Source organism: Cygnus atratus, chromosome 2 (genome assembly GCF_013377495.2).
Source record: "Cygnus atratus isolate AKBS03 ecotype Queensland, Australia chromosome 2, CAtr_DNAZoo_HiC_assembly, whole genome shotgun sequence".
NCBI classification, from domain to species: domain Eukaryota; kingdom Metazoa; phylum Chordata; class Aves; order Anseriformes; family Anatidae; genus Cygnus; species Cygnus atratus.
The window spans coordinates 149,255,835-149,283,249 of record NC_066363.1 but is presented as its reverse complement, the minus strand read 5'-3'; the positions used below and the strand labels follow the sequence as shown (position 1 = coordinate 149,283,249).

At 41.4% G+C, this 27,415-nt stretch overlaps 1 protein-coding gene across 1 annotated transcript in view; it reads right to left on the bottom strand.

Annotated features, from left to right (window-relative positions):
• The window catches only part of NSMCE2 (NSE2 (MMS21) homolog, SMC5-SMC6 complex SUMO ligase), a 130,029-nt gene that overhangs the window by 97,760 nt on the left and 4,854 nt on the right, over nt 1–27,415 (bottom strand). Inside the window, exon 3 of the mRNA XM_035556179.2 lies at nt 2,531–2,637. Within this exon, the coding sequence (XP_035412072.1) occupies nt 2,531–2,637 (107 nt within the window). The remainder of the gene's footprint in view (nt 1–2,530; nt 2,638–27,415) is intronic.

The window sequence follows — 27,415 nt, the reverse complement described above, 5'->3', positions numbered from 1 at the left end:
CCTCAGGCAAGGAATTCAGATGGAGCCAGGGAGCAAGCCAGTTGAGGCTATTTTAAATCCAAGCCTTTCTACAGCTACCTCCAGGTGCAGCCCTAAATTCAGCAATGGTATCTTTGTTTCCCAGAAGCAGATTTGAAGGTGATCTCTGACAGGTAACTGGAGATCCACCGTGCAGTGCTGGAGGCACGGTGTGAAGCTATCTTCCAAAACAAAGCACGAGCTGTTAGTTTTTAGGGAACAGTTCACATCTTTGTTCTACTGCAGAACCCTATACGCATTTCCTTCTCTTATTCTGAAAGGTTTGCTCAGAATGCAGGCAGTGGAAAGTACAGAAAATTCCCTAGAGTGAGGTAGGGAAAAAAGATAGGAGAAGCATGGCTTGAGGCTAATAAATTAGTCATTACTGACTTTATAATCTACGCAGACCCTTGAATGTGTTCAACATCTTGGAGCTGCATTTTTAAAGTCTTAGGAATGAAAGAACAGGGAAGGAGCTTGTTTCAGCAAAGCAAGGAGGAGTCTGACAATCTAAACGAGTTAAATTAGGGAGGGGTAAAAAAAAAAAAAACAACAACAAAAAAAAAACCAACCTTCCAGTACTTGCTTTCTTTACACACAAGCATAGATGTGCACACAACAGATGCTGCTGAAGCCAGTCCAACAATCATGACTGTATCATTGCCCTACCTAAGCCCACGAAATTCCCTTTGCTTCAACGAACAGTTAAGCCTGTGCTTAACTTAAAGGTCATGAGTAAAGGCGTCTGAAGCAAACAGGATTTGAGCACTTTGCTAGCTAAGGCACAGATTTCCTCTTTATACTCCTAAAATATGAAGAAAGTGTTTTGCTGATACAGAGGAATAATGAAAGAAGGTACGTTGTTGAAAATTACTTGAAATTCCTATTATATTGTTACAATAATAACACATCATTTAGTTAATAGCTTACAATCAAAATATAAACCTACCATGTGTCACTGAAGTCCAGGTATACACCATTAATCACTAATGACGTGAGCACTACCTTATGTTTTATTAGGAAAGCTTTAAAAATCCTGAATATTCCAAAGAAAATGAAAAAGTTCTGACCTGTCCCATTTCTGAGAAATATAAACTAGCAGTTCTGCAATTATGGTGACATGTTCATTGAATGTGTATTTAAATACTGCATGGGGAACATCGAGTATGCTGTCCAACATTTGCTGATGCAGGCATAGTTTCCAGCTCCTTTTAAACATGCAATATTTAATTATTTGGATGAAGATTTTTCAGCTGAGCATCTGACTCAGGATGATTTTAAAAACTCACTAAAAGAAAACCTGCCAGAATCTCTCAGAATAGAGCTAGTGCAAAAATGCATCGCTTCCTCTCCTTTGTTTTAAAAATAGCAAAACAAAAAAAAAAAATTAGCTGAAATGCTCTAACGCCTTCGTACCTTGAAACACAGATTTTGTACCTTGAAGGGAAATCAGGGACATGCATTTGCTTCCTCTAGAGAAATTCCTACAAAATTGATGCCTGGAAGTTTATTTGCAGATACCAAAATAGGTTACTTTTAAAGTTGAGTTCTCTTGAGTATGATGGGATGGGATGGGACAGAATGGGATGGAACGGCGTGGAATGGAATCGATTGGAAGGGACCTTCAGAGATCACCTAGTCGCACTGCCTGACCACTTCAGCACTAACCAAAAGCCAAAGCGTATTCATGAGGGCATTATCCCGATGCCTCTTGCCCACTGGCAGGTATGGGGCATAACCACCTCTCCAGGAAGCCTGTTCCAGTGCTGGACCACCTTCACAGTAACAACATCGTTCCTGACGTCCATCGAAACCTCTCCTGATGAAAATGAAGCAATCAAGCAGCCAGCACTGAAGTTGATTCTCTCAACACATGGATCTGCCATTGCACCCGCACTTTCGACACCCTGCTTGCCACTGGCTGGGCAGTGCTGGTGAGGGCTGGAGGCCACAGCCCCAAGCTGTTGGTGAGGTGAAGCAGCAGCAGGGGCCTGGTGGCCTGGACGAAGAGCCCCTGGGGCTGGGCAGGTGGCAGGGGGCATGGGCACAGCATGGGGAGGCCTTTATTAAGGATCAGCAAATCCATGTGGGCTGAAAGACGCTGGAAACCAGGCACCACTAGTTCCTCTCCTACCACAACGCGTTTATTCCTGAAATCACTCGTTATGCAGCTCCCGTCTTCCACGCCGCGCGAAGCCGGTACCGTCCAAGACGCCGGTGACCTAACTACACGGCCCTCACGTGTTCCCAAAGCGCTGCTCGTCCCGTACCCTGACTGGTGCAAGAGTTTTGTGGAAAGCAGTAACACACAAATGTGTAATTAGGAACTGGATCACGCTGCATGCAGGAAGAAAAATTAATTGTTGTCCTGGCAACTTTAGTATTTTATACTGTTAGAAGATTATTTTTCCCAAATTCTGTTTTTTTTTTTTTAACGTAACATTTGTATCTACTAAAAGATGCTCTTTAAATAAGGACGTGTTTTTGTAACTAATAGAAGGTGACAGTTTACCTGATTTACTGTTTCTTCAATTGCTTTCATATAGTGATTAAGTTCTCTGTCCATCGCAGCATATTCCAACATGACTTTCTCCATACTGTTAACATCCTCCACATCATCTGCAAAACAAAATATTTCGTACAGGGATGATCAGCTGTGTTTGTTTCAGGCAGCATTTCTTCTTTACAGATACGAAGACAAGCATTAATGTGAATTTCTTACAACATGTGTAAGGCACAGCAGGTGCTTTCAAGCTCCTCAAACCTCCTTCCTATTTTGCAACTGTAAACCTTGACATTTCTTGGGTAACTTGAACAAACATCTTACTCAGAAGGACACTTCCCTGGTTTCATGTGAACAAGGGAGAGTGTGCGTAATTTCATCTACCAGCACCTAGTCATTAGGCAATCAGGATATTTTCTGCAAAAGTTATATTTCATGACTCATCACATTGCCTCAGAACTACTCAGAAGAAACTGAAATGCCCTTTCAGTACAGTATAGTCCACGGCTATAACTAGACCCCTTTGTCCCCAATAAACATAGCTAGTGCAAAATCAAAACAGAGCTAGCATTTTATAACCCAGGAAGCAATGGAAAACTGAATAATATTGGTGAATCAGACAGTAAAACTTTAATTGCCAGTGAAAAATCAATAAATAAAGGACACGTGCTTAGTAATTCACATCCACTTTCACTCTCTGCCGCGCTGCTCCTAATTTCACCCCTTTCATCTCTAACTTCACCTCTGCTTTCCCATTCTGACCTGCCGTGCATCTCCTCAGCTGGGTAAGGACTCTTCGTGGGTGCTGCAGGGCTGAGCAGGCGCTGAGGTAACTCCTGACACAGGTGCATGTACCGCACCAAATGCTGCCACCTGTGGGAGGACAGCCAGCCACAACCCCGAACCCATTCAGGAAATTAAGGTATTAGGAAACGTAAGTTGCTACTTCTCCTGCTCCCTTTTACTCCTACTCTGCAGTTTGCAGGTACAAAAACAAAACAGCTGGAAGGTGTGGAAGAGCCCCAAAGTTTGTCATGCAGCATTAGTTTAGGGGCAGTCACTTAGTGGAGTGTTCTCCTTTACAAGCAGTGTAAGTACCCTTAAGCTGTGCTGTTATTTTTAGGACTAAAATCACTGTATAGCTCTTTTTCCTTTTTTTATCCTTTTTTTTTTTTTTTTGTGAATAAAGGCAAATGCTCTCCTATTTGGCAAGGCAGAACACTTCTTAAGTTGCTAACTGTGTGAGTACGTTGGAGCACAAACAGCCCTCCCTGCACAAAGCTACCAGAAAGCCCTGTGCGTGGCTGTCCCGGCTTACGAGCAAAACCTGAAGTTGTTGCTGAAACGCATCACGCAGGACGGAGCTGCACACCACATTGATGGATCCAGGAGACAGAAGGAAAAGTGTTAAGATACATTTACCCAAAAAAGATACGTAATAAGCCATACTATTTTGTGAACACGGCAATTACAGTCATGATGTTTCCCGTAATTCTATCCAGGCTTGGTACGTATCCATTTTTCATTAAGTAGATGAATGGATAGTGCAGACAGAATTTTGGCATCCCCGCAACTTTCTTCTGAATAATCAGCATTTCCCTCTCCCCTTTCCCTTCCCTCCCACCCCGTTTCCGTACCCTATCTGGTAACTGTGATCGTGCTCTCTTTCCTTCCTGCTAGGAAGCATATGAAGTGCCTCCTTCAAGGCTGACACAAATGGCACTCCGTGAATCACAGGAAAGGTTTGTGTAGCAAGTAACTGTCATTCTCCTCCCATGGCCAAAATGAATCATATCCACAGCATAAAGAAACTACAGCGGCCTAAATCTATTTTTTTAGGGGAAGAGAAGCGCATTGTTGAATACCAAGAGAGCCGTATGAACGCCATCTGTCCTAAGTTCAAAAAAAGTTTTAGATAAGGAATAATAACGCTTCATCTGATCTTACTGCACTGGAGAAGCACGCTAAAATAAAGCACAAAGAGCTGGAACAGCTCAGGGAAGAGGGACATTATCTCTAACTGTATCCTGCCCTACATTCCTCACGTCCTGACCGTTCCTCCCATCCACCGGCCTGGTTTAAGTCTCGGCGATAGTCACTGCTGTCTCCCTGGTCTTCCATGCCCATGAGGCTGTGCGTTATGTTGTATGTACTGTGAGAGCTCTGAACGTGTCCGACCCTAACACACGACCAGAGCATGCCCTTGAAGGCATGATGGAAATACAGATGGGTCTGAAGGACTGTAGACAGGTCAAGGATGGGCATCCCTTATTTCTGCCCTTTGACAGATACTGCAGCACATTTTCTACCTGCAGTTCAAGGTACTGAGAGCTAAGATGAAGTCTCCCACGTTGTTCCACTCATCTCCCAACTCCTACAGAAGACCTAAAAGAAAACGTACATTACAGGGTATTCCGTTTGCCTTTACAAAACTATCACAGCCCTACGTTAGACACTGCAATAACGCTCCTGTGCATGGCTCCTCCGCTCCCACCACTCTCCTTTCCCCTGGTGAGTTAAGATCACTTCTGCCACTCCCTGGTAAGGAGCAGAGCAGACCTTGTGTACACGTGGTGAGAAGCTGTGGGTTTCTGTATCGGGATGTGAAGTTTTACAGCTCACCAAGGCAGGGATCCCAGAAGCTTCGATGTTTCCGTACAACAGACACCCCCACAGACTAATAAGAACATCCCAGCTGACCTCATCTTACTGGGGAAGAAGAAATTAGGAAAGAAAGACTTAGCTGTCTTTTCTAATCACCATCCTGCAACTCACCCCCCCCCCCCCCCCCCAAATTCCACCAACCCATTAGTTTAATAGCGCTATAATCACAAGAGGAATCAAAATTTATTTCTGATATCAGGCTTCTGAAACATTCAAATGGCATTGTGTGTTACCCACTCCGCAAACCCCACCGCCACCTTTATTTCAGCTGTGAGAAAGGCGGTGGAGGTTCATGGCAGAGAGAGACTCGAGGCACTCTCCCTCTCCCATCAGACTGGGACTGCGTTATCCGCTGAGTGCCCTCCGACCAGGCTCCAGCTAACTCTCCGAAGCACTCAGACCTTTCACTCTGCAAGCCAACAACCCAACTCAACGTCAAAACCAAACGCTCTGCGAGTACTGGATGGGTGCCTCGCTGCTATCTAATCAAAATTTATCCTAATCTTGTTTCTAATTCATATCTAAGGAATGCATTGCGAACTCTCTGCATATGCTTTTAGCTACTGCCACAAAATACCATTGAAGTTGCATGCTGTAGTTAAGTCTCCTTGTTATCTAGGCTAAATATGTTGAGTTTAGTAAGCATTTCTCCACAAGCCTTTACCCTCACCACCCAGAGATTATACATTTTGCAATGTTACATCTTTTGCTCAGAGAAAGCCCAGTTCAAGGCCATAATTTTCATTTTCAAAGGCTCATGTGCATCATGTTAAAATTAGCTGGCTGAATATCCACTCTTCATAAGAATGAATTCAAGCTCACGTGACTCCATGAACTCTCTCTATAATAGCAATCGGGTTATTACTCCGAAAAGCCTCCCTACAAATTGAGTAACAAAACTACATAAAGAGACTACCAAGAGTTCAATTTCTCATTTCTAATACGAGATCAAATTGATCACACTCAGGTGCCTTACTGCTGATTCAAACTGTAATCAATCATGGCAGGGTTACATATCATGAACCCCAAAGCGCTAAAACAGAAGTTACAGTAACAGGATAGTCAAATCAGTTCTGTTTTAACACTTTCTATATTAGCACTTGTCTAAAACACCCCCCATTTACCCCAAACTGGTTTTCCTTCTAACATCTGAGTTCATATTTAGTGTTTACTTTAGGTCCCAGTATACATCCACAAGTTAGTGAATTTCTAAAGATTTTTCACAAAAAAAAAAGGATTTTTCTCTTTCTCTGTGCAGAAGTTACTAACCACATCATTATTTGCTTATTTATGGTGTAAGAGCTGACCTCCAGCCAACACATACCAATTAAAATAATCATTCACTTCCACAGTAGACTATCTGAAACACAAAGTAGTCTGGAGTATCGTGAAATTACAGGCGGGCTCTAAGCCTCCAAGTAAAACAGTACATAAAATGAACAGTTAAGCACAGACAGCGTGGATTAACATAAATATTAACATTGACGTCTTCGTATTATTGGCTAACGAAAACCAAGCTTTCAATTTTAAGCAAAACAGGACGTTGGGAGTTCTACCTCTTGCACTACATATTAGGTTACTCTTAACTTCCAGGCTACACGCTGTTTTTTCCATCAGGCTCTCCCATTGTACGAGGCAAAAGAGGAATGGGAAACCATTGCCCACAGATTTTGACAGCGGATTTCAGACTTTTAAAACACATGCAACACAAACATCTGTCACTCGAGCCAACAGCAATAGCAGTAGTAGGCAGCTGTCTTCATATGCACCAGCAGCATGAAAAAACACACACTTGGCCAGCAGGTTTCAAGTTACTGCTGACAGCAGGGGAATACAGGCTCTAGGACGCCTTGATTTAGTTCCATCTTCTGCGGGAGAATGTGCATACTCAATTCGGGATAGAGCTAAGCATTTTTGTTGGCCTTTTTTTTTTTTTTTTAAGCAATTATGTTAAAAAAAGAAGTGCAGACTCCCCCTGCCCCATCTCCTTGGCCCCAATTCTAGTCAACTCAGACCTGTTTGTAATTAAAATTGGACAACACATCTGGAAAAACAAAAAAAATGTAACAACTAGCCTACACTTTATGAATCTTTATAAATAAATTCACACAAAACATTTGGAGAAGACAGTAGTAAGATGTCCTCCTACTGTCTAGATGCTCAGTGGAGACGGTACAGACCTACGGAGGAGACCACAGCGTTAGTTCCCTCCTCTCTCTAGGTGTACTTGCACCCCGCCACGGTACTCAGACCATACAGACCAACAGGAACTTAAACAGGAGGCTGATCGCTTCTCCAGCACTCAGGATAATCCTCCACGTTTCCTCCGGACAGCTCCTCAGAAAACTCACTGCAGATTTCTTTCTAAGCCTCATCTCCCTGATCTGTAACGTATTTATTTATTAGGCTGCAAAAAGAGCAGCCTAGTACAGAAAGTTGTAAACAGAAAGAAATTAGAAGTAATGCACAGGAACGGCAAAAAGCTGTTTTGTGTCCTGAAACTGAATCTCCTGAATGCAGGTGTCTTCACATGAAAGCCAGAGAAATGGTTGAAACTGGAATGCACAAAAATGGCAGTGAAGCCCTCTGGACACGGAACTAACCACTGCAATTAGCATGAGAAGAAAAATTATTGCTGATCAGAGTGCCAACAACCATATGAGGAATGACAATTGGTGGAGTAAAGGGAACTCGGGGCAGTAATTGCAAAACTTCCTTCCATACAACAATCAGAAGCTACTTACAGCTGAAGCCAGTCCTAAAGACGCCTCCAGCTTCTCAGGAAATGCCTTAACAGGGTTGCAGTGTGTTTCGAGCTGGATTTCCTTCACTGTTTCCTAATGAAGTCATTCCACTCACGCAGAAAGCTTTGGTACAGACAGAGTTACAGGCTGAGTGTGCAACAGTGATTTTACGGACCTACACCTTCACCTAGATACCAGGACTCTAGGGAAAATTAGGTATGTCTTACAAAATGAAATGGCATCAGTGATAGAAAGAGAAACCAGATGTAGGTGGCCCTTCCTGAGCACGGGTTTGGAGAAGACGACCTCCAGAGGTCCCTTCTGACCTCATTCATTCTGCAATACTCCTCAATAACCAACAACCTTGTCTCTAAACCATCCCTCTGGAAGGTGGATGAAAGCGAGTTCACATCTACAGATACCTCTCAAGCAAAGAAGGAAGTTGAGTCTGAGTTTCCAATATTCTACCAAAGAGAAAGGGGGAAGAAAAGAGATGAGTGTGGGAGAAAGGACTACTGGAACCTGCCAGGGACAAACCAGCACAGCAGAACTCTGTTAGCTGACCGTGCCCACGGTTCCACCAGAACTATCACCTGTGAATGGTTCCTAAAACTTCAGCTTATTTTCTCTTTGGCTTTTGTTTTTAAAAAAATCCAAATCACATTACAATACTTGGATTCAGGTCAAACATTTTGCTTCACCTGAGTCAGGTCTTTTGAGGTTTTATTTTGCAGCGGAAAGGGCAGTGGTTTGCAGTCTGCATTGAAACATTTATTTTATACAGCAACTGAAAAAAAAAAAACAACAAAAAACTCTTCAATTATCCAGTTCTCAATGCTTACATTTTATTTTTTTAAAGTACGATGAGCCAAGAGTGGCTGTTAGATTACAAACTGCTCCTGACAAGAAAACTCATCTCGTGTTACAAGCCATTTCCCTGTAGGCTATGACTGTCTGAAACGGGAAGACAAGATTCAGTGACTCAGGAGGCTCTTGCCAATCCCATAGAAATGAAACCCGAGTGCTTTATATTGTAGACAGAGTCCGAACTTCAACAGAAATGGACGACGCAGGGTGCCTCCTTTCCGAATGCCCAGTCTGAACCATTTCAAGGGGACAGCATTTTCAGAGAGTGGGTGTCGCACACGTTCTGAAAACAACAGTCATCTCAGAGTGGGCACGGAGCAGCTGAGGTACCCAGTATTACTAACCACTTTTGAAAACAACTTACTATATTATTCTAAAACAAAGTAATCATGAAACTTTTGCTCAACATGAAACTCCCTTAAAGTCTACTGCCAGCAGAACTAGGCCAGCAGCGCTTTTGAAAGATCCTTCCTTACAATGCTTGTTTTTCTTAAAGACTATCAGGGGAAGGCTAAAAGTCATAATGATCCCAGTTCAGACTTGAGAGCTTACCAGATATTTCTGCCACGGTATCCAAACAGACTGCATGGTAAGGAAGGGCAGTATCTCCAAACACTTATTGACACTGGGGTAATACCTAGTGAAACAAACAGGGTTCTCACAGAGAGTTGCATTTAGCAAACACTCCGACGTGCGCCGACAGGTTTTGCTGTATAAAATCCTAAATAAAATGTTATTCCACACAAATACAGATGCTTTAACTTAGGCTGAGACACACAAATAACAAAAAGACAACCTAACCTTTCATACAGATAAATACAATTTGCCATGGGAGGCAAATAGAAGGAAGTCTTTATATCATATCTACGTATTTTCTCCTACTGTAACCTCTGCATTGAGTGTCCCTCATAGAGTCCTGCGAAAAGGAACAGCTAGTACATGCACACCTACCCACATGAAAATGGATCCTTGCTTGACTATATATTAAGACCCATGCAACTACCAGGCTATGCCAAACCCTTCAGACAAAAGAAAAAAGAATTCTCTGACCAGCACCTCTTTAGGACCCAAGGGACTGGCATGAAGCTGCATCAGGGGAGGGTCAGGCTGGGCGTTAAGAAGTTTCTTCACCAAGAGGGTGGTCGGGCACTGGGACAGGCTCCCCAGGGCAGTGGTCACAGCACCGAGCCTGCTGGAGTTCAGGATGTGTTTGAACAACGCTCTCAGACACATGGTCTGAATTTTGGGTGGTCCGGTGTGGAGCCAGGAGTCAGACTCGATGATCCTTGTGGGTCCCTTCCAACTGGGAATATTCTATCATTCAGTGATTCTCTCCTTAGTAAATTACAAGGACATGGTGCAATTGATCTTTATTTTACCAACTAACACCTTATTTGGTTCTGCAGACAGACCAATTTAAAGTTAACAAACTCTAACTAGTAGGCAGGAGCGCTGAAAGGAGAATAAAGCGTTTACAAGATGCAAGAGTTTGGAGAAGCAAGTCAAGCTCTCCCCTTTCATAATCCTATATCAGTTTTCTGGTATTATGGTGATGTCTATCCAGGACTACTGTGCTCTGTTCAAGTAAGGAGTAAATCATCATTCCTCAAACCAACCTATACCACAGACCCAAGAAGAACAGAAACAGAAGTTACTTTGACAGACCAGTAGCAATTAAATACCAAGGTTCATGTACCTTTCCCTTGGCAAGAGAGGCAGTTCCACAGGTCACAGCGCCCATCCTTGCTGCTCCTCCACCTTCCTCCTCTGCTGGGACTATATGACTTTTCACCCCATCATGCTACAAATGGGACTGATGAAACAATCCAAGCGTTGCCCCCCCCAAAGCAAAAAACAACAACAAGAAACCCCCAAACAATGGTTCTTGTAACTGGATTTAAAGTGCAGGTATGTAACCAGTTGTACCAGCCCACTCGAGGGGGCGGCAAACTGTAGCCGGGTGGAATTTCAGGGGGGATAACACCCAAAGCCAAATTGTTTGCCAGGAAATAGGTAAAAGCACCACGCCTGTATTTTCCAAGCAAGCACAATGTATACGTTATCTCCACACCGAAATCTCAGTTCAATCTCTCATGAAATCAATAATTTCTAAAACCCCTCTATTTTCCTAGCTATATATATACGCCCCTCTCTTCTCAGTGGATTTCAACATAGGTTGAAACTGAGGCTGAAAACAACATTCACTAATAATTTTAATGGGAAAGGATTTTCCTATGACTAACAAGCTTCTTGCCTGTGGAGGCGTGGGCATGTCTGCACCACACAATAGAGCATGGTTCAGAGCCTCGAGCTGCTGCTGACCCAGCCTGCCTGAGAACTGGAGATGGGAAGGTTGGCAAGACCTACCCTCGTTCTCCTCTGAAGATTTGACATTGGCAAGATCAGAATTTTGGGGGCAAAAATTTCTCTGCATTAAATACTTGCCTCACAAGGAATAGGGAAATCCTCCTTACGGTGTTGTAATTGTTTTTCTTTGATCCCTCAGAACACTTTCTAGAAGTGCTACTTAAAATTCTTTTATTTCAAGACTTTTAGTGGGTGTTTCCAATTCCCATAAAAGGTTCATAAGCTGCTGGATCTATCACCTCCCTTGTAAAGGAATACCAGCAAAATCACATTGTTCATTTCCAACAGGCTGGATTTTTATTGTTTAGGAAGCGCAATTTCTTCTGTATTAATACAAGATTTCTGCTTGCATACCACAAGTCCCACAGAGATAATCCCCTCCTTCTTTCTTTACCAGTCAGAGTTAACGCTTCCTGTGGTCAATAACTGATTCTTCTCTTACTTTAAATTTCATCAACACGTGGAAAATAAATACTTTAGGGTGAAGTGCAAGTCTGCCCATAACATAAGGCATATTTCTTATTATCTAACAGTAAACAATAACATTAGGATCTTTACAAAATAAACTTTGCTTCCACTAATGAACCTATTAACTCTCATCTGAGAGAAGCACATTCAAACTGCATCCTCACCAAACGAAATGCAGTTACTTAGAATTTCCTCCATCTTAAACTGACTTTTGGGGAAACAGGAGGAAAAGACAAGCAGCAAAGATAGGAAAATTAACCTTTTTCACCCAAGTCCTTCAAAATTCTCAGACACATCGTGTCTCTGTAGAGAACTGGAGGCAGCCTAGCTCTGTGACCAAGCCAACAAGGCCTCATCAGAGCGCATTAAATCAGATCTAATGTTTCAGTAAATGCAACTATCTTGGTTCTGGGCTCCAGCTATAATAATATCCGAGTCTGCTGCTGATATATCAGCTTCAAAATCTAATTGTGCCGACTAGACATGCTCCATGTGGCACCACACGAAACTGGAGTCACAAGATGCAGCCCGGCCAGCAAATGGGGCTGTGACGCAGGAGAAGCACGGGAGAGTCGCTGCTCAAAGAGACCGAGCGCAGTTTCAGTACGGAGGCAGTCTCACTCTCGGTCCCCCACTGCATCCTCCCATATCTTCACTGGTGCCAGGACTCCACACGAGCCGCCCAACAAACTGGTCCCACTGAGGCTCAGAGCTGCTCCTTCTCGTGCAAGCAAAGCGCCAATCAGCAGATTGCACTGGTACAAGCTCAAGCAGTTGAATAGATATCAAATGGGAAAGTAAGACAAAGAAAAGCCCTCACTTCAAGGCAATCCTTCACTTCAAGACAATCCAGCACTGACTTATTTCAGCTCAGTTTAATGGCCATAGTTATTTTACCAAACAAAAGGAACACAGAACCCAAGCTAGTCTTCCCCAACCAACAGCAGCAGCATCACGCAGACACCAATGAATGCTGTTCCAGCACTGAAATTTTAACGTTATTGACCTAAAGTGAAACAGCTGGGGGAGGAAAAATGCCAAAATAAGTCTGCCTTTTAAATGTCAAATATTTTGATTAGAGACTTTGCAAACATAATTTTTTTTTTTTCCTCCGAACCCACACAGTCTCCCATTCTAAGTTTTTCTATTTCTGCCTCGACAACCCTTCTCTGCTGACTTCAGAAGCCAGAGAAGAGAAGCAGTGGTCCCAGACAGAGCAGGACTGGACCTCAGCTAACTAGCCAGGGGACTACACGTACTCCAGCTGCAGCAGCAAGCAGCTCAGGGCAGAACAACTATCCAGTTTTATGCTCAAATTTTTACATAAATTTGGCTGGCAGGCAACTTGAAGTTCTGTACCACTATGGACAGAGCGGTGATGGATCTTACAGCAGAGCTGACACCGGTCCACATGTACACTGCAATAAATTAGAGAGAAATTAGTTTTGCAATGGATAGCTAACAATACAAAGGTTTGTTTTTAATATCATAAATGTTGATCTGTTAGTATATCAGAAATGTCTCTGTCTTGCAAAAGTTGGTAAAAAGAGAAATGAGTATCCTCTCCAAAGCTAATTCTTTGTTAGAAATGCAGATAACTTCTACATGCCTTAGGTATTTTCGAGTTTCTGTTGATAACAGGACGCAAACAAGGTTGGACTATAGCAGCCCAGAACACCAGCGTCTCACGTAAGTGAAGGTCAAGTGATGTCTCCCACACTAAACATCTAATTCAGCATGAATCACAGATTGATATGGTGCTCTCGAAGTGCTAACCATGCAGCGGTATCAAAGACAGGACTTTCAGAGCCCGTAATTCCTCAATATGACTTGGAAAAGAAAAACACAAAAAACAAAAAACACACCCACAACCTAATCCTCTTACACAGACGAGGCAAAGGCAAAGTCTGGTCACAAACTCCAGGCGTAATGAGAACCAGCAATTCATCCTGCCTCTAGCAGGCTGCCTTCGCATAAAACCTCTTCTGTGAATTGGCAGATCTCCCCTTTTTGGCATGAATCGCTGGTATGTGGCATTCATCCTGTTGCTTGCATACTGGTAAGTGACAAAGCTAAATCTTTCCATTGCTGGAATTTCATTTTCCATAAACTTCAGACAAGAATTTCTCCTCCTATGAGGAGTTGCTGTTTTGTTATCATATGGAAAATGCACATCTCTGTGCAAAAAAAGAACAATGCAAATCTATGTTGCCCAGGTCTCTCACATGTGTGCAAATATTTATGATTTTGAGAGGAAACAAGAATTTGTTTGATAGCTTAAAGTGCACTACAGAAGATGATCTCTCAGCATTTCTTTAGATAACCCTGTTATCTTTGTCCACGGGAGAAAAGAAAGAACTTTGTGGGGCCTTGTGTCATTTAAAGGGGGTGGTTTTGAAAAAAAAAAAAAAGAATATAAATTAAGACCGGGTGTGGAAATGTTCTGTAATCAGATACAGGAAAGCTCCCTCTGTTCAGTACTTAAACAGAACTGGAAAAGTATCACATAGCTATGAAACACTGTGTTAATAAAATAAATTAAATCCAGAACCGTATCACTGTACTTGAGATTTGTGTAGCTGAGATGTACTTGCTCAGAGAATTCCTCCCCCCCCCCCCCCCTACATTGATAAACTTTTTAATTTTGTTTAATTTTAACTTGGCTTTCTGTAAAAGTGACTGAGCCAAATCTGTGCACTGAAGTAGGTATCTTCAGTGGAAAAGAAGTCTTCATTTTTAATTAAGAGACTACCTTGAGACATCGGGACAAACTACACACCTCCAACTAAGAATGGATAAAAGATGAATCTAAAAATACTGAAAAAATACAGAATTTCAATAAGTGATGGCATACCTAATTCACTCAAAAAGCAGCTGTGAATTAGATCCACACCCACAAGTAATAAACTTTAAAAAAAAACAGTCTTGTGAAAATGTCACATTAATCTACCCATACAGAAAAAGTCTACTCACCCACTGCTTACTAAGATGATTAGTAAGGAAATCACAAGTTAAACTTTATTCATCTGCTTAAGAAAAATAGGAAAGAGTTTGCAAGGTTGATTTAACTCACAAGATATTATTGTCACTTGACATTTACATGCAATGTATAATTCCATTCCCACTTACAGTCTGGGGAAAGCCTGTTAAAATACTTCCTTAATGTGTGAACACTTCTTTGAATTGTGTTCTTTTCATCTGCCACCTTCTCCTTAAGCCAGCTGGCTCCTTTTGTTAAGCCTTTCTTCATATGAAAGTTCATTATATGTAATTTATGGAGCAGTTTGAGATTGTCACCTTCTATCGAGCGCTACAGCATATGCCTATTTCAGAACACTACAGCATTTCTGATAATGTCAAAAAAGCAAGGAGGTTCACACATTTATGTATCCTGAACAAGCCCAGTGTGAGACTAATCCAAAAGACCACGTATGCCCTCTCATTCAAAAGCCACGCCTGGTCAGGGTGGCCCTGCTCAAGCAGGGGCTGGACCAGAAGAGGTACAGAGGTCCCTTCCAACCCCAACGATTCTGTGATCGGTGATTCATTGCAGCCATATGAAACAGTTCTCATTCAACTTATATGCCAGACTACTCTTCCCATTTTGCGAAAGTGTAACAGCTTTGTAGAAACTACAGAAGTTGCTTCCATGGAAAACATCGTTAGGAAAGCATTAAAGTATCTTTCATCATCTAGAGCACAATCAATGTATTGTCCTAGTTAATCCTCTTGCTGTGGCTTTCTTATTTCTTACCTCTTTTCTCCTTCATTATACTTTTCTTTACCACTTGCTCCTCTCCCCTTCTCTTCCTCTGCAACCAGTTCCCCCATCTCTGCTGGTTTTTTTTACTAGCCTGCTTTTGATTCTTTCTCTATTAGCAAGTGATATCTTCTTGGTGATCACTGTCCTTGGGGTCACCTCCTACCTTCTCACATCCTCCTATATAACGGCTCACGGCTCTTTTCTTAGTGGTTTTATTGGCATAAAAGTACATTAACACACACACAGAAACCTGAAAACAAAAATAAGACATAAGCTCACTCATTAATAGTAACTGCTATGTAGTTCACAGTTTGGGAACTAAATACAAACAATGCCTGAAAGTGTGGCTGGGACAACAGCACGAGCAATGACGGATTACCCAAATGCCCTACACAGAAATTTGTGCTTTATGATGCTCACAATGAATGCAATACCCTTGTTCAATATCTAAAGGAGGGTTGTGGGGTTTTTTTGTTTGTTTGTTTATTGGTTTTTTTGTGTGTTTTTTTTTTTTTTTTTAAACTAAAATGGGGGCTGACTGTATGCTGACAACTTTGCAGGTACGTCCTTATCTTTATATGGCACATATTGTATAATTTGGGGAAAGGCTCCTTCTAAATCAACAGGCATGAGACTAAATCCTGCTAATTGCATTCTTCAGTAAGCTCCTTCAGTATTTCAAAGAAAGAGCAACGCAAATTACTCAAAGGCTGGAAAGCGTGTCTTACATCAAGACTTACTAAAGCTGCTTAACTTGGCTAGTTTGAGCAAGAGATGTTAAAGGTGACTTGCTCATGACCTACCACCACCATCCTGAAGACTTCTCAACGTGTTGGGCTGTGATTAGCAGAGAAAAACATACAATCCAGCGGCTGAAAACTGAAACAAAGCTAATGAAGAAAGAAAATACGTGGTTCTCTGTCAATGAGAGTTGAACTACGTATTCAGAGATAAAGCGGATTGTCTTTCACTTCAGCTGACTTTTTGCTGGACCGTGGGTTTCACTGGGAAATTTTCTTTTGATAAGCCGTTTTCAGCAGTTTCACACTGTATTATTTATTGACCCGTTATTAAAATGTCAAACTATCCTCCTACAGACATAGCCAAAAGGTCCACTCAAAAAATTCATCTAAGTGCAAATCTTCACTTCGTGTGCTATGCATATTTCAGAGATGCAATATTGGAGATGACTTACTGGAGCTGTGGTACGTCTTGTTAATGCACAAAAGGAGAAGTTGACATCTTCACTAGGCTATTGGTTTCCATTGCCTGTTTTTCCCCTGCACACATAATTTCTGCTGGCTACCTCTTTCTTACCTTTTCCAACCACCTACTGCCACTACAGAGAGCTGAAATTCTTTCCAGACTCTCACAAGATTATTTCCACAAGCACAGAAGACACAAGCAACAACAGAAGCAAATATCGACACAGCGGTACGTGATATTCACATGTTAATACATCTTCTCAAAACACTCCTGACATTTCTTTTTAAAGAAGGGAAACTGATGCCTAGCGAGCTTGAATGACTTGCCCAAGGCCACACAGCGACAACCTCAGCCTGAGAGCCCAGCTGTTCCTTGCCCCAAGGCCTCCGCAAAATCGGACTGGGACCATCTCAGTTGTTTTGCACCTTTCATATAAAGCTATTACGTCCTCCTTGCTCCTATTGAGACAAAATGGGAAAGAGAAAGAGGAGAAGGGAAACAAAAAAAATCTCTGTAATTCATAAGGAAAAATATTCTAAACCTACAGCTCAAACAAACAACTTCTGCCTGCCCTCCAAAGGCTGAAATTTTTCATAGGTCTCACTCTCAGCAATCATAAGAAAAATGCAAGTCTTCTGTGCGACTCTGACTGATGAAGCAAACATTCCCATTTAAATTCTTGGAATTTAATCAGTACATATTACAGCCTTCATTCTTCACTAGAGTGTCAGTATGCCACATAACACTGGTGTAAACAGAAATACATCCTAAAACCTGGATTTCAGTCAGAGTGCATTTTTAAGTTTCCCTTTTCAAACCATTTTTTATCTGAAAGTACTAAAAAGATCATAATTAATTCTACCTGCACTGATAGAAAAGGTATTTGTGAGCAACAAAAAAAGCAAGGTTAAAAAAAAACAAACAGCTACAAGTTCTTGAATTGTTGAAGAGATGAGCACAGATGAGGATGGAAAAGAAGGGAAAATCGAAGTTAAAAAAAAAAGAAAAAACAGGGTGAGTGTCCACTGCCTCTTGGGAGGGGATCAGGATGAAGGTTTCAGAACGATCATGTCCATGGAACTGTTTCTTTAGTGCTTTGACCAAACGCGTCTGCACAATGCTTACTTTTAACTTAGATAAATCTTTCCCTGATGGAAAGAATCAAGAAAAGAAATACAATTGCTTTATTTTCTTAATCTTGACAAATGCTGCCAACCCCAGATTTTATTTTTTTTTTTTAAAGAAAACTTTTGTGGGTTCCTCCTCCCTCCCCAGTTACTTAGGCAGACAATTAGATCACTGAAAGCCAAACACTGATCTACTCAATTTGATAAAAATTAAAGCTTCAGAGTGGGTTCTTCAAAGCCCACACTATTTTCTATATATACTGTAAGCCTCTACATTTAAACAGGAGCTAGCTGTATTTTCTTATTGCCATATTTCTGTGGCAGAAATATGACGATAAGAAAATGACAGATTAATATACTACAGAGAATATTTTCATACAGTAAATTATTCAGATAAAATATTCCTCTCTGGCTTTTGTTCAAAGAGGTTGATTTATCTTTGTGCTAAAGAGCCCACACAAGACCTCTGCAGTAGTTCATAGTATTTTGAAGCTGGAACAGACCATTCGGATCATCTATTCTGATCTCATGCATAGCAGAGGCCAAAGAACCTCACCCAGCAATTTCAAGCCTATAACTTACAGCTGTAAGCGTGCTCATTCTCTCAAGGTTAACTTCACTGGTGTGCAGAGGGTCTGCGAAAAGGTCTATACAGCATTTAAATTCCCACTTATGATCTATTTTGCAAACTGCTGCCAATTTATGAGGTCTAGGACACAGAGAAATTTATAGTGACTATGGACGGGTACATGAGGTAACCCACCAGGTGACTGCAAGCCTTCCTAACTCCTAACGACCTTTGGGGAATACAATTACCCACTTTGTTAGGAAATTCGTAAGAATAAAAAAGTATAAATATACATACATTTCAAGCACATATGAATGTATGCATGTACTTGAAAAACTACCTACTGAAACCTGAGCACTAAAAATTGTGCAGTTTTCATCTCAGAGCTCAGAAGAGCTCTGACAAAACCGAGACTGTCCAGAGGATGACCTCCCGTTCAGGTGCAATACAGTTCCATGAGAACACACTGAGGACAGTTACTCAGCAAGCTAGCTTTAAATCAAGATTGGATTTCACTCTGAATGATGCTCTCTAGCTCAACCACAACATACCAGCTTCGTGCAAGAATAATTGGATGAAATGCAATGATCTGTATTACAGAGGAAGTCAAACTGGTAGATCACGTTGGTCCCAAACAGCTTTAAAAATCTATGATCTGATAATACTAATTCTCTTTCCCCACTGTTAACCTTAACCCTCCATTTATATTTTCGTGTTACTAAATACAAGAGTACGATGCTATAGCACCAACACCTCGAAATCCATTCCAGGAATGAGTTACTGCAGTGCCGCAGCTGACCACAGCAGGTGAATGAGAAACTGCACGAGCTGCAGGAAAGCCTTTGCTGCCACCTAATGGGTTTCCTTTTCCTTCAAGAACTGCAAAAGTTGAGGAACAAAGAACACTTGGATGCATTCAGCTGAGTATCCAAAATGAAAAAAGAGGCAACAGGACAAAAAGCATGTTGCTTAACATAGCTACCTTCCCCTCACCGCACCGTGTTCTTTTTACAGTCAGAATTCCAGCTAGGAAATAGTAACAAGCCCGTATATTTGTTTCTTCCCACTATGCAAGATTACAGACTACGGTCAGGTTGGTTTTTGGATAAATACAAAGGAGCTCAAATCTTTCATTACAAGTCACGGTTTCCAGATTTTGAAACAAGGCATATTTCCAAATTCGCATTTTTCAGACAGCTTCTTTGAAGAACAACCTTCAAAACCAAGCTGTATTCCAAGCAATGGGCTCACCAGTGCTGGCTATAAATGCTGTAAGAAATTCTTCCACTGTGCCTCAACGATTACAAGTGTCAGTCAGAAAAAAAGAATCCAACCCTCTCTTCTCAAAATTCTGGTACTGATTGAAGAGTATAATGTGCAAAATGGAATTTTTTGTCTTTGGAATAGCATTTCACAAAAACCCAAGCATCCTTTCTGCTTCAAAACAATGAAATTACTTGAAGAATTGCTTTAATGGGTGATACCATTCGCCTACCTACTTTAAGAAAACATACATATCTTCCTTACTGTTAATTGAAAGGTTATATATCCGAAAAACAATCCAAGAAGCAGAACGTAATACAGGACACAAGCATAAGTTACTATAAAAAAAGAACATTTTTCCTAAAAGAATGAAGCTTCAGAGAAGGATTTGAAGGAAAGAAAAACAACGCTGTATTCTTGAGAAAGAGAATCCGAAGCATTTTATCTCAAATACTCTGGAAATACAAGTTTACTTGAAACAACAGGAAAAGAGCCTTCCCAAGAGAAAAGAAGTAATTCTGGTGCCCACACCGATTTTGTGCTTAGCACCAATTAGTACCGCTGACATCGGTGCAGCAACAAAGCAGAGCAGTTAACAAACAGCTTCTGGAAGATAAATGCCTGGGATCGGAATGAAACTTCCCCCGTGAACAGCTTTGTACAGTGGGGGAATTCTTGCAGCTTCCAACAAAGCACCTGGTGGAGACTCATGGTGAAGGGTTACCGAACTTAACGGATCGCTGGTCTCGTTTCATTTTCTACCATACCTTCTCTCATAGCTAGGAAACTTTTTTATATACCAAGTGTCCGTGAAAAGCCATTAATCTCCAGGACAGACTTTGACAGTCTACACTTGCATTCTTCACCAAGAAAAAAAATAATCCCACAACCCGTCCTTGGAATTTACTCCAACTTAAAGAAAAGTAAATTCTGAGAGACTGAGGCACACTCCTGGGGATTTCAAATCCAGGTAAAATTATTCCCTCGTGTCCATAAAGAAGTAATGCATTGCTCAATTCTAATACTATTCCTACACGGTATGTAAAATTGTTTGTTATTTCCTTCCCAGGAGCATCTTCGCAGATCTATGGGCACATAGGGGGGAAAACAAGATCTGGTTCCTCATGCACGGTCCCTACAGCACAGCCCCCAGTTTTGTCCATTACGAGGCCACTAATCCTGTAGGTAGGCAGCAGCCTGACAAAACCACAATTCAAATGCAGAGGAAGGTAGGATGTAGAAGAAAAAATCTTATCACAGATTATCTTCCCTGGCCAAGGACAGCAAGGATAACAAGTCAAAGTTTAGTCCTGCTCATTTCCTCATGCAGCAGATCTTCATCCTACCTCTTTATCACGCAGATTGCAAAGTGTCATTCTAGCTGATAGACTGTAGCCTGTTCTCAGGACAAGTACCTTAAGCTTTGATTACTTTTATGAAGTGCAGTGATCTCTAACATCATGGAAACTAACAGAGAATGACAATTTTGTGAGCACAGGTATCAGCAGGATCGTTTCTGGATCCCAAAACAACGACATCGCGGTCACTTCACACACAAGAACTTCTCCAATGTTAAGATTCGTGTTATGGCACTGAAGGAATCCTGCATTTGCATTTTCAATGAAAAATAAACCAGAAAAAAAAAAAGGACAATGGAAACAAATGAACCAAACCATTACGTAGTCAAACACGAGGATGGATTCCATCCTCACACTGGTGTTTGCACCATTCCAAGCAGGAGAGCTTTAGGTCAGTGACAGAGAAACTTCCACAGAAAGGATTCCTGCTCTCAATGATGAATGAATTTCTATCGAATCTTTTTGTTTGTTACGGGTTGCCACTATGTCTTCAGCAAGCCACTGCACGTAAAAATAGTAGATGTTCCGTAGAACCTCGTGAATCGACTGTCTATTAAAAGGCTGCCAGTAATTTCTTAATACCAGGCTGACCTACACGTCTATATTCCCTATGCCAACAAGGGTCAGCAATGTTTAGAGTGATTCCTGTGTAACACCACCGTCAGACAGCAATGAGAGAAACCCGAGTGCTGCGGGTAGTCTCACAGAGCTAAACCCACGTTTCAAAGATCCAACACCACCGACTACTTCTTGGCTAGTATTCAACAGGCATCAAGACCCAAGTGGATCCCAAGCAATTTGGTGAATAGAAAGCAGTTAGTAAAGGGAGGACGTCACTCGTGTGAGGTGCAGTGCAGCACTCAAAAGTGTAGAGACAGCTCTAGGGCAAGGGGAACCAGACAAGTGGGATGAGCAGCCAGTGCTGAGGGAAGCTGCTCTGGCAGAGGGAGCAGGTTATGCAATAGGAAACAAGAGCAGACAAGCAGGAAGAGCCAGAGCCGTAAAGGGCTCTTAATCTGGGGCACATGCCACAAAATTGTATCACTAAAGCTCCGGAAGACCCACGGGCCTGCCCTGTCCGGAGTGGTGAGCAGAGCAATCCTTCAGAGTGCGGAGAAAGAAAGCGGACGGGGTGTGGGCGAGGAGCTCTCACGTGGGTGAGCTGCAGCAGGAAGATTCCTGCTATGTTATACTGACGGCGAGCAGCCAAAGGTAGCAGCTGACCGTGAGATTTTAGGGCAAGTTTTTGAGAAGGAAAAAAAAAAGACTCATTTTTTTTTCCCCTAAGTAAGATTAGACCTCAGGTGGCCGCCTGCTTCCCACCCACCTTTTCTGCACTCCAGGGCCTCTGCATTTTAGTGGGAACGTAACATGCAGCTGGGAGAAAGTCCCAGACATCAGGGAAGCACCTTGTCTACGTGAAAACCTGTTCATATCATCAAGCAAAACGCCATGTGCTAATGCTTTATAATGTTTTTTAGACAGTTTCTTTTAAGAATTTCTTAGCATCTTGTCTACAGCTAGCATGCTCTCCAGTCCCTCCAATTATTTCCCAATTTGCTTTGGCCATTCTTCCCAGTCCCACGTGGCTTTGGCTCCAGACCAGAGACAACAGCAATTACCCCTTTAAAGAGCAAAGTGCTGGGCTGGAGGCCAGGAGATGGCCATGAATTAGCCTGCTTTCCTCCAATATCTACAACTCTGTGTCCTTCACAGCCCCATATTCTTGAGAAAGTTCTGCTTTCGAGGAGCCAGATAAAACCGCCATCCTCAGCAAGCTGGCAGAATTCATACCCCATTCTGCCAAGCAGAGCTGGGAAGCGATGTCTGTCTTTGTTACGGCATATCCATAACATCAGCAGCACATCAGTCCATACATATGGCAGGTTATAGCAATGCAAAAAAAAAAAAAAAAAAACAGAAAGAAAGACCTATCAATACTTCAAGTATTTCACGTGGGTATCCAGCAGTGCCTTCTAACTCTATAGGAAGATGCTGAGTTAGGTAAGCAGTGCAAATAGCTGCTCCTCAGCGTGCAGAGGTGTTAACAGGGGACTTAAAAAGATCAATACTAGGAACATCACAGCTGAGAGAAATTGCCAAACAAGTACTGACAGTGAATTCTTTCTTCAGTCACACCGCTAAAGCTCAAACAACAGACTGAAGCTGAATTTAGAAAGACAGAAATTATAGTAAAACTCAACGATTTTACTTGCACTTGTAACTCATTTCTAACAGTGTCACCTTCAAATTCCCGTATCTATTAGGACTCCAATCCAGCAAAGGATATGAGAATGCACGTAACCTCTACAATATACAGATCACTCTGAAAGTTGGTGATCACTCAGGCACTGAAATTTATCCTTTTCTTCAGTGTTTCACTGGACTGGGCCACAGAACGCCCAAGAGCATTTTGAGTGCAGAGAGGACACACTGAAACCAACTCTGCACACCCCATTTTGCTGCTTACATGGCCTTTTCTATAGTGACATTTTAAAGTGTCTGTGTACCACAATGCTATTTCGGAAAACAAAAACAAACAAAAAAACGTATGACCTTTAGACAATGTCAGTACCTAAAGATAATTGGCGGAATGACTGGGATGGACATAAATCTTTCATTTAAAATCATTAAATAAAGTAAACTTTAAAATTAGTTGTTTCCCTTTCGCATTCAGTTTGGTGAAACTAGTTTTCATCTCCAGCTCACATCCTCAGTTCCTCAGAAATCCTACTTCAGCTCTGTCAATTTGCCAGCACATGCTCACAACACAGCGCCACAAGGATGCTCAATGTCAAAAGTCTGCAAATTCTCTATGAACAGGCAAGTCTTATTCATCAATATAACTTCATGGATATCAACAAAGTTTTTTGAGAAACAAGAGGTTTTCAGGTTCAGATACATTAAAGTTATCCTTTACCTGAATCAACAGAGGTTAACAGAAATCCTGAACAACACTATTGCCTTACTTTGGTAGAGATATGTATGTTCATAAACGAGCAATGCCTGACCTGAATATTTAATACTAGCGTTTTCTTTTCATAAGCCTATAGAGGACTAGAACAGAATGGACCTAAATACACTAGGGGACTATGTAACAGAAACGTTGGTGAAACTAAGACTCGGATAAGTGAAGTTTTGCTAATAAAGCTTACGTCAGTACAACTCTCTCATCCCTACTGCACAGGGTGAATAGTAGGATCCTCAGAGGAAAAAGACTTGGGGACCACTGTGGTCGGAGCTCACTGAAGGTTTGTCTCCAGAGTACAGCAACAGCGAACAAGATGCTAGGAGGCACAAAAGAAAGAGGAGGTAGTAAAAAGCCGGGAACAGATTCTGGGTCTTTATATCATTAGAAGCCTCAGAGATATTTCAGACTGCTTTAATTCTACTGCAGAATACTTTTCTTTTGACTTCATGTGAGGTCTGTTACTATTGACAATTCCATAGTAAAAATATCCATACTTGCTCGTTACCGCTCGCTAGGATTCCCAAAACACCTCACAACATTAAATAAGGATTAAATGGACAGAAATCATTTTAAACTTACTATTGTGGACTGTAAGCAGATGTCAGGACAACTATATGCATAAGTAGAGGTAACTGTGAACCTGCTTGGAAATATTGGACATTAAATCTTTCCAATATTCCTGTGAAATGGGTAAGCATTATTTTTATTAGTATTATTATTTTGCAGAAAGTAGTAAAACGAACCCATTCCAGGTTGTGAAGAAGTAGATTAACTGCTACATTTTGTCCTGCATTGCCAAGTGGGGTAGCATCTGATGAAAGGCTATAAATCTTTAAATCTTCAAAATCTTTTGAAACAGTGAAACAGATTCCCTCAATTTTCTACATTCCTCAGATTAATATTTATTGCAGCTTTATTACAGCTTTTAAAACTGAATAATTTGAAGTACAGCAGCACAGTAATACATGGTAGCATCGGTATGTGTACTAGCTTGCAGCCATGCCACCTTCACCCAGAAACAGATCAAAATCCCTTTAAACAGGATTGAAGTGAGTCAGTGGGTAGACGGCAGCTTCCTAAAGGGAAATATGGTGCTGAGAGAAAGGAAAGTCTTACTTCAGTAGGAGGAATTCTACATGGGAAATTACTGCTTAAAACCCAGTGCTGGATTTTGTTCTGAAACTTTCAAAGCACACATCAACACAAAGCCGTGAAAGATCTACTGTGATATTTATTCATGAGTAAGCAATTTTAATCTGATGTCCCCAACATCCAACTCAAAAACCCCTTTCTATCTTCTCTAGTTAAGTTTTCTCTGCTGTTTCAATCAGATGGAGGAAAACTTATTCTTCTCTTTCAGATTATTATGGAGTCACAACGTTTCTATATTGCAGCCCTTATTCCCTCAGAAGATTTTCATTTCAAACCTGCTGGAGGAAGTAATCCCTGCAACCATTATTTACCTCCCAGAGAGCAGAGAGGCTTAGCCAGTGTTTGCAAAGCAGCTGAGATCTGCTAAAGAAAGGTTACGGAAGGTTACAAGGCTACTATAAAGTGGGGAATATCCTGAGCCAACTGTGGCACACAAGTGGCACCTCTCCCCATCAACAGCCCTCAGGGTTTCACAAACTAAAAAGCAGGCTTGCTCCCTCTTTATTCCACGTAACACTACCACCACCTGTTAAGGAGCTTAGATTCAGTCATCCCGAGAGGTTTTTATGGCTCCCATAACCACTGGAAGAAGAGTTCTTTGTTCTCTGGACGGTTTAACTGGAGAGGGCTTTAGGCGGCTCATGGATCACGGCCAGATCAGCAGAGAGGTAAGGCAGCCAGTTTCTTTTCAATACTTTTGGAGCTTCAAGGGAAGTACTGTTTACTTCCTATCTTCTCCTGCCCCCTAGCGAGCTTTGGTTTTCACTCCACCTGAACAATCGTGGCTGCTTTACAACTTACATGCATACAAACGTGCTGAGACACCAAACTGTTTTCTTTTTATGTTCTTCAGAACTGTTCCCTACATCCTTTTCCACTAAGTATGTCAGAAAACGAAGAGCCTTTTCTCGCCCTAGTATGCAGGCTTCTACTTAACAGGGAAGCACCCTCAAGATTGAAATACCATAAAAGCACTTTAAATATATCAAAGAAAATTCATGTTAATTTCTATTTCTTCTTTATATTATTCCTATATTACAGCACTGAAGTTAGAAAAATCACACACAGGTTCTTTCATGAATCACCCTTAAATCTTAGGGAGAAAAAAAAAAAAAAAAACACAACAAAACCATAGCGTTCGCTGCCTATAAAACATCTCAAATATAACACATGAGCAAAGCCCCTATCATAATCTAAAGAAAAAAAAAAGAGGGAAAAGTGATCCAGTGAGATCTTTAAAAAAATAAAAAAATAAATCTAACTTCCTATCAGGTGCATTTAAGGGAGATCCCTCCATGATACTGCATTTAACAGTAGCCAGTCCAGCAAACACTAATGTGTATTATTTAATAAATATGCCTACCAGTAAAGGTTTTCAAGACTGGGCTCTTGGAGAGTAACAATTCAGAAAAGAAACAGACGTCACTTACTGCACTAACTTTGTATGCCTTTCCGGTTATTTATCTTCAGATGTAAATCCAACCTCTCTCATGTACTTCCTAAGAGAATTTTACCCCAGTACTATTCCCAAAAAGCAGAGTTGTGTAACATGCAAGCATCTTCACAGCAACAGGGCTTGTAAAATAAAATACTAACCACATAATCACAATAGAATTCTTTTGCCACTGCAAAGCCTAGCAATGAAACCTGTCAGAAGCTGGATGAATCTAGATTTTGTAAAGGAAATTAAAACAAACTGCAAATGGACAACAACAAGAATGCAGAAGCACATTACCTAAAGATGTCTCAAAATTAAATGACTACTTTGCCTCAGAACATGCAGGCTAAGTAGAATAGGTGGGTGACAATTTTATACTAACACAACTTGTCACATATCAGTAGGTTGTACGAGCTTAACAGCCAAGTACTGCAGACCAGATGATGCCAACTCAAAAACACTAAACAAACAAAAAACCACAGCAGTTATTTACCAAAAGTATGTCACACCACAGAAACTTTGTGTCTTCCTGATGGCATTGTATATGGAACATAAGAAATTGAAGCTCAAGTTCAAGAGATGAATGACCTTTATATACACAGCTAAGGGAGTGAAAAACAAACCTTGTAAAAGAAAAGTGAGGGAACTTCACTCATTTGCTTGTTTCACATGTGCATAAATCAGCAAAGAAAAGAGTAGGAGTGAAGGAGAGAATTACTCTAAGTGAAGAGTTAACACCATAGCACATAGATCATAGGGATTTAAACTACATAATTTTTAAACTACAAAAGTAAGTCTGTAACAGCTTTTCTGTAGCGCAAGGGGACGGACTATGGTAAAAGGTCATGCTTCAAAATCCTGGAATTACAATTCTACAGGATGTTACCCCTGCTAAAATAAAATGAATTTTATGGCCTGGGAGCTGTTTCCAATCACAT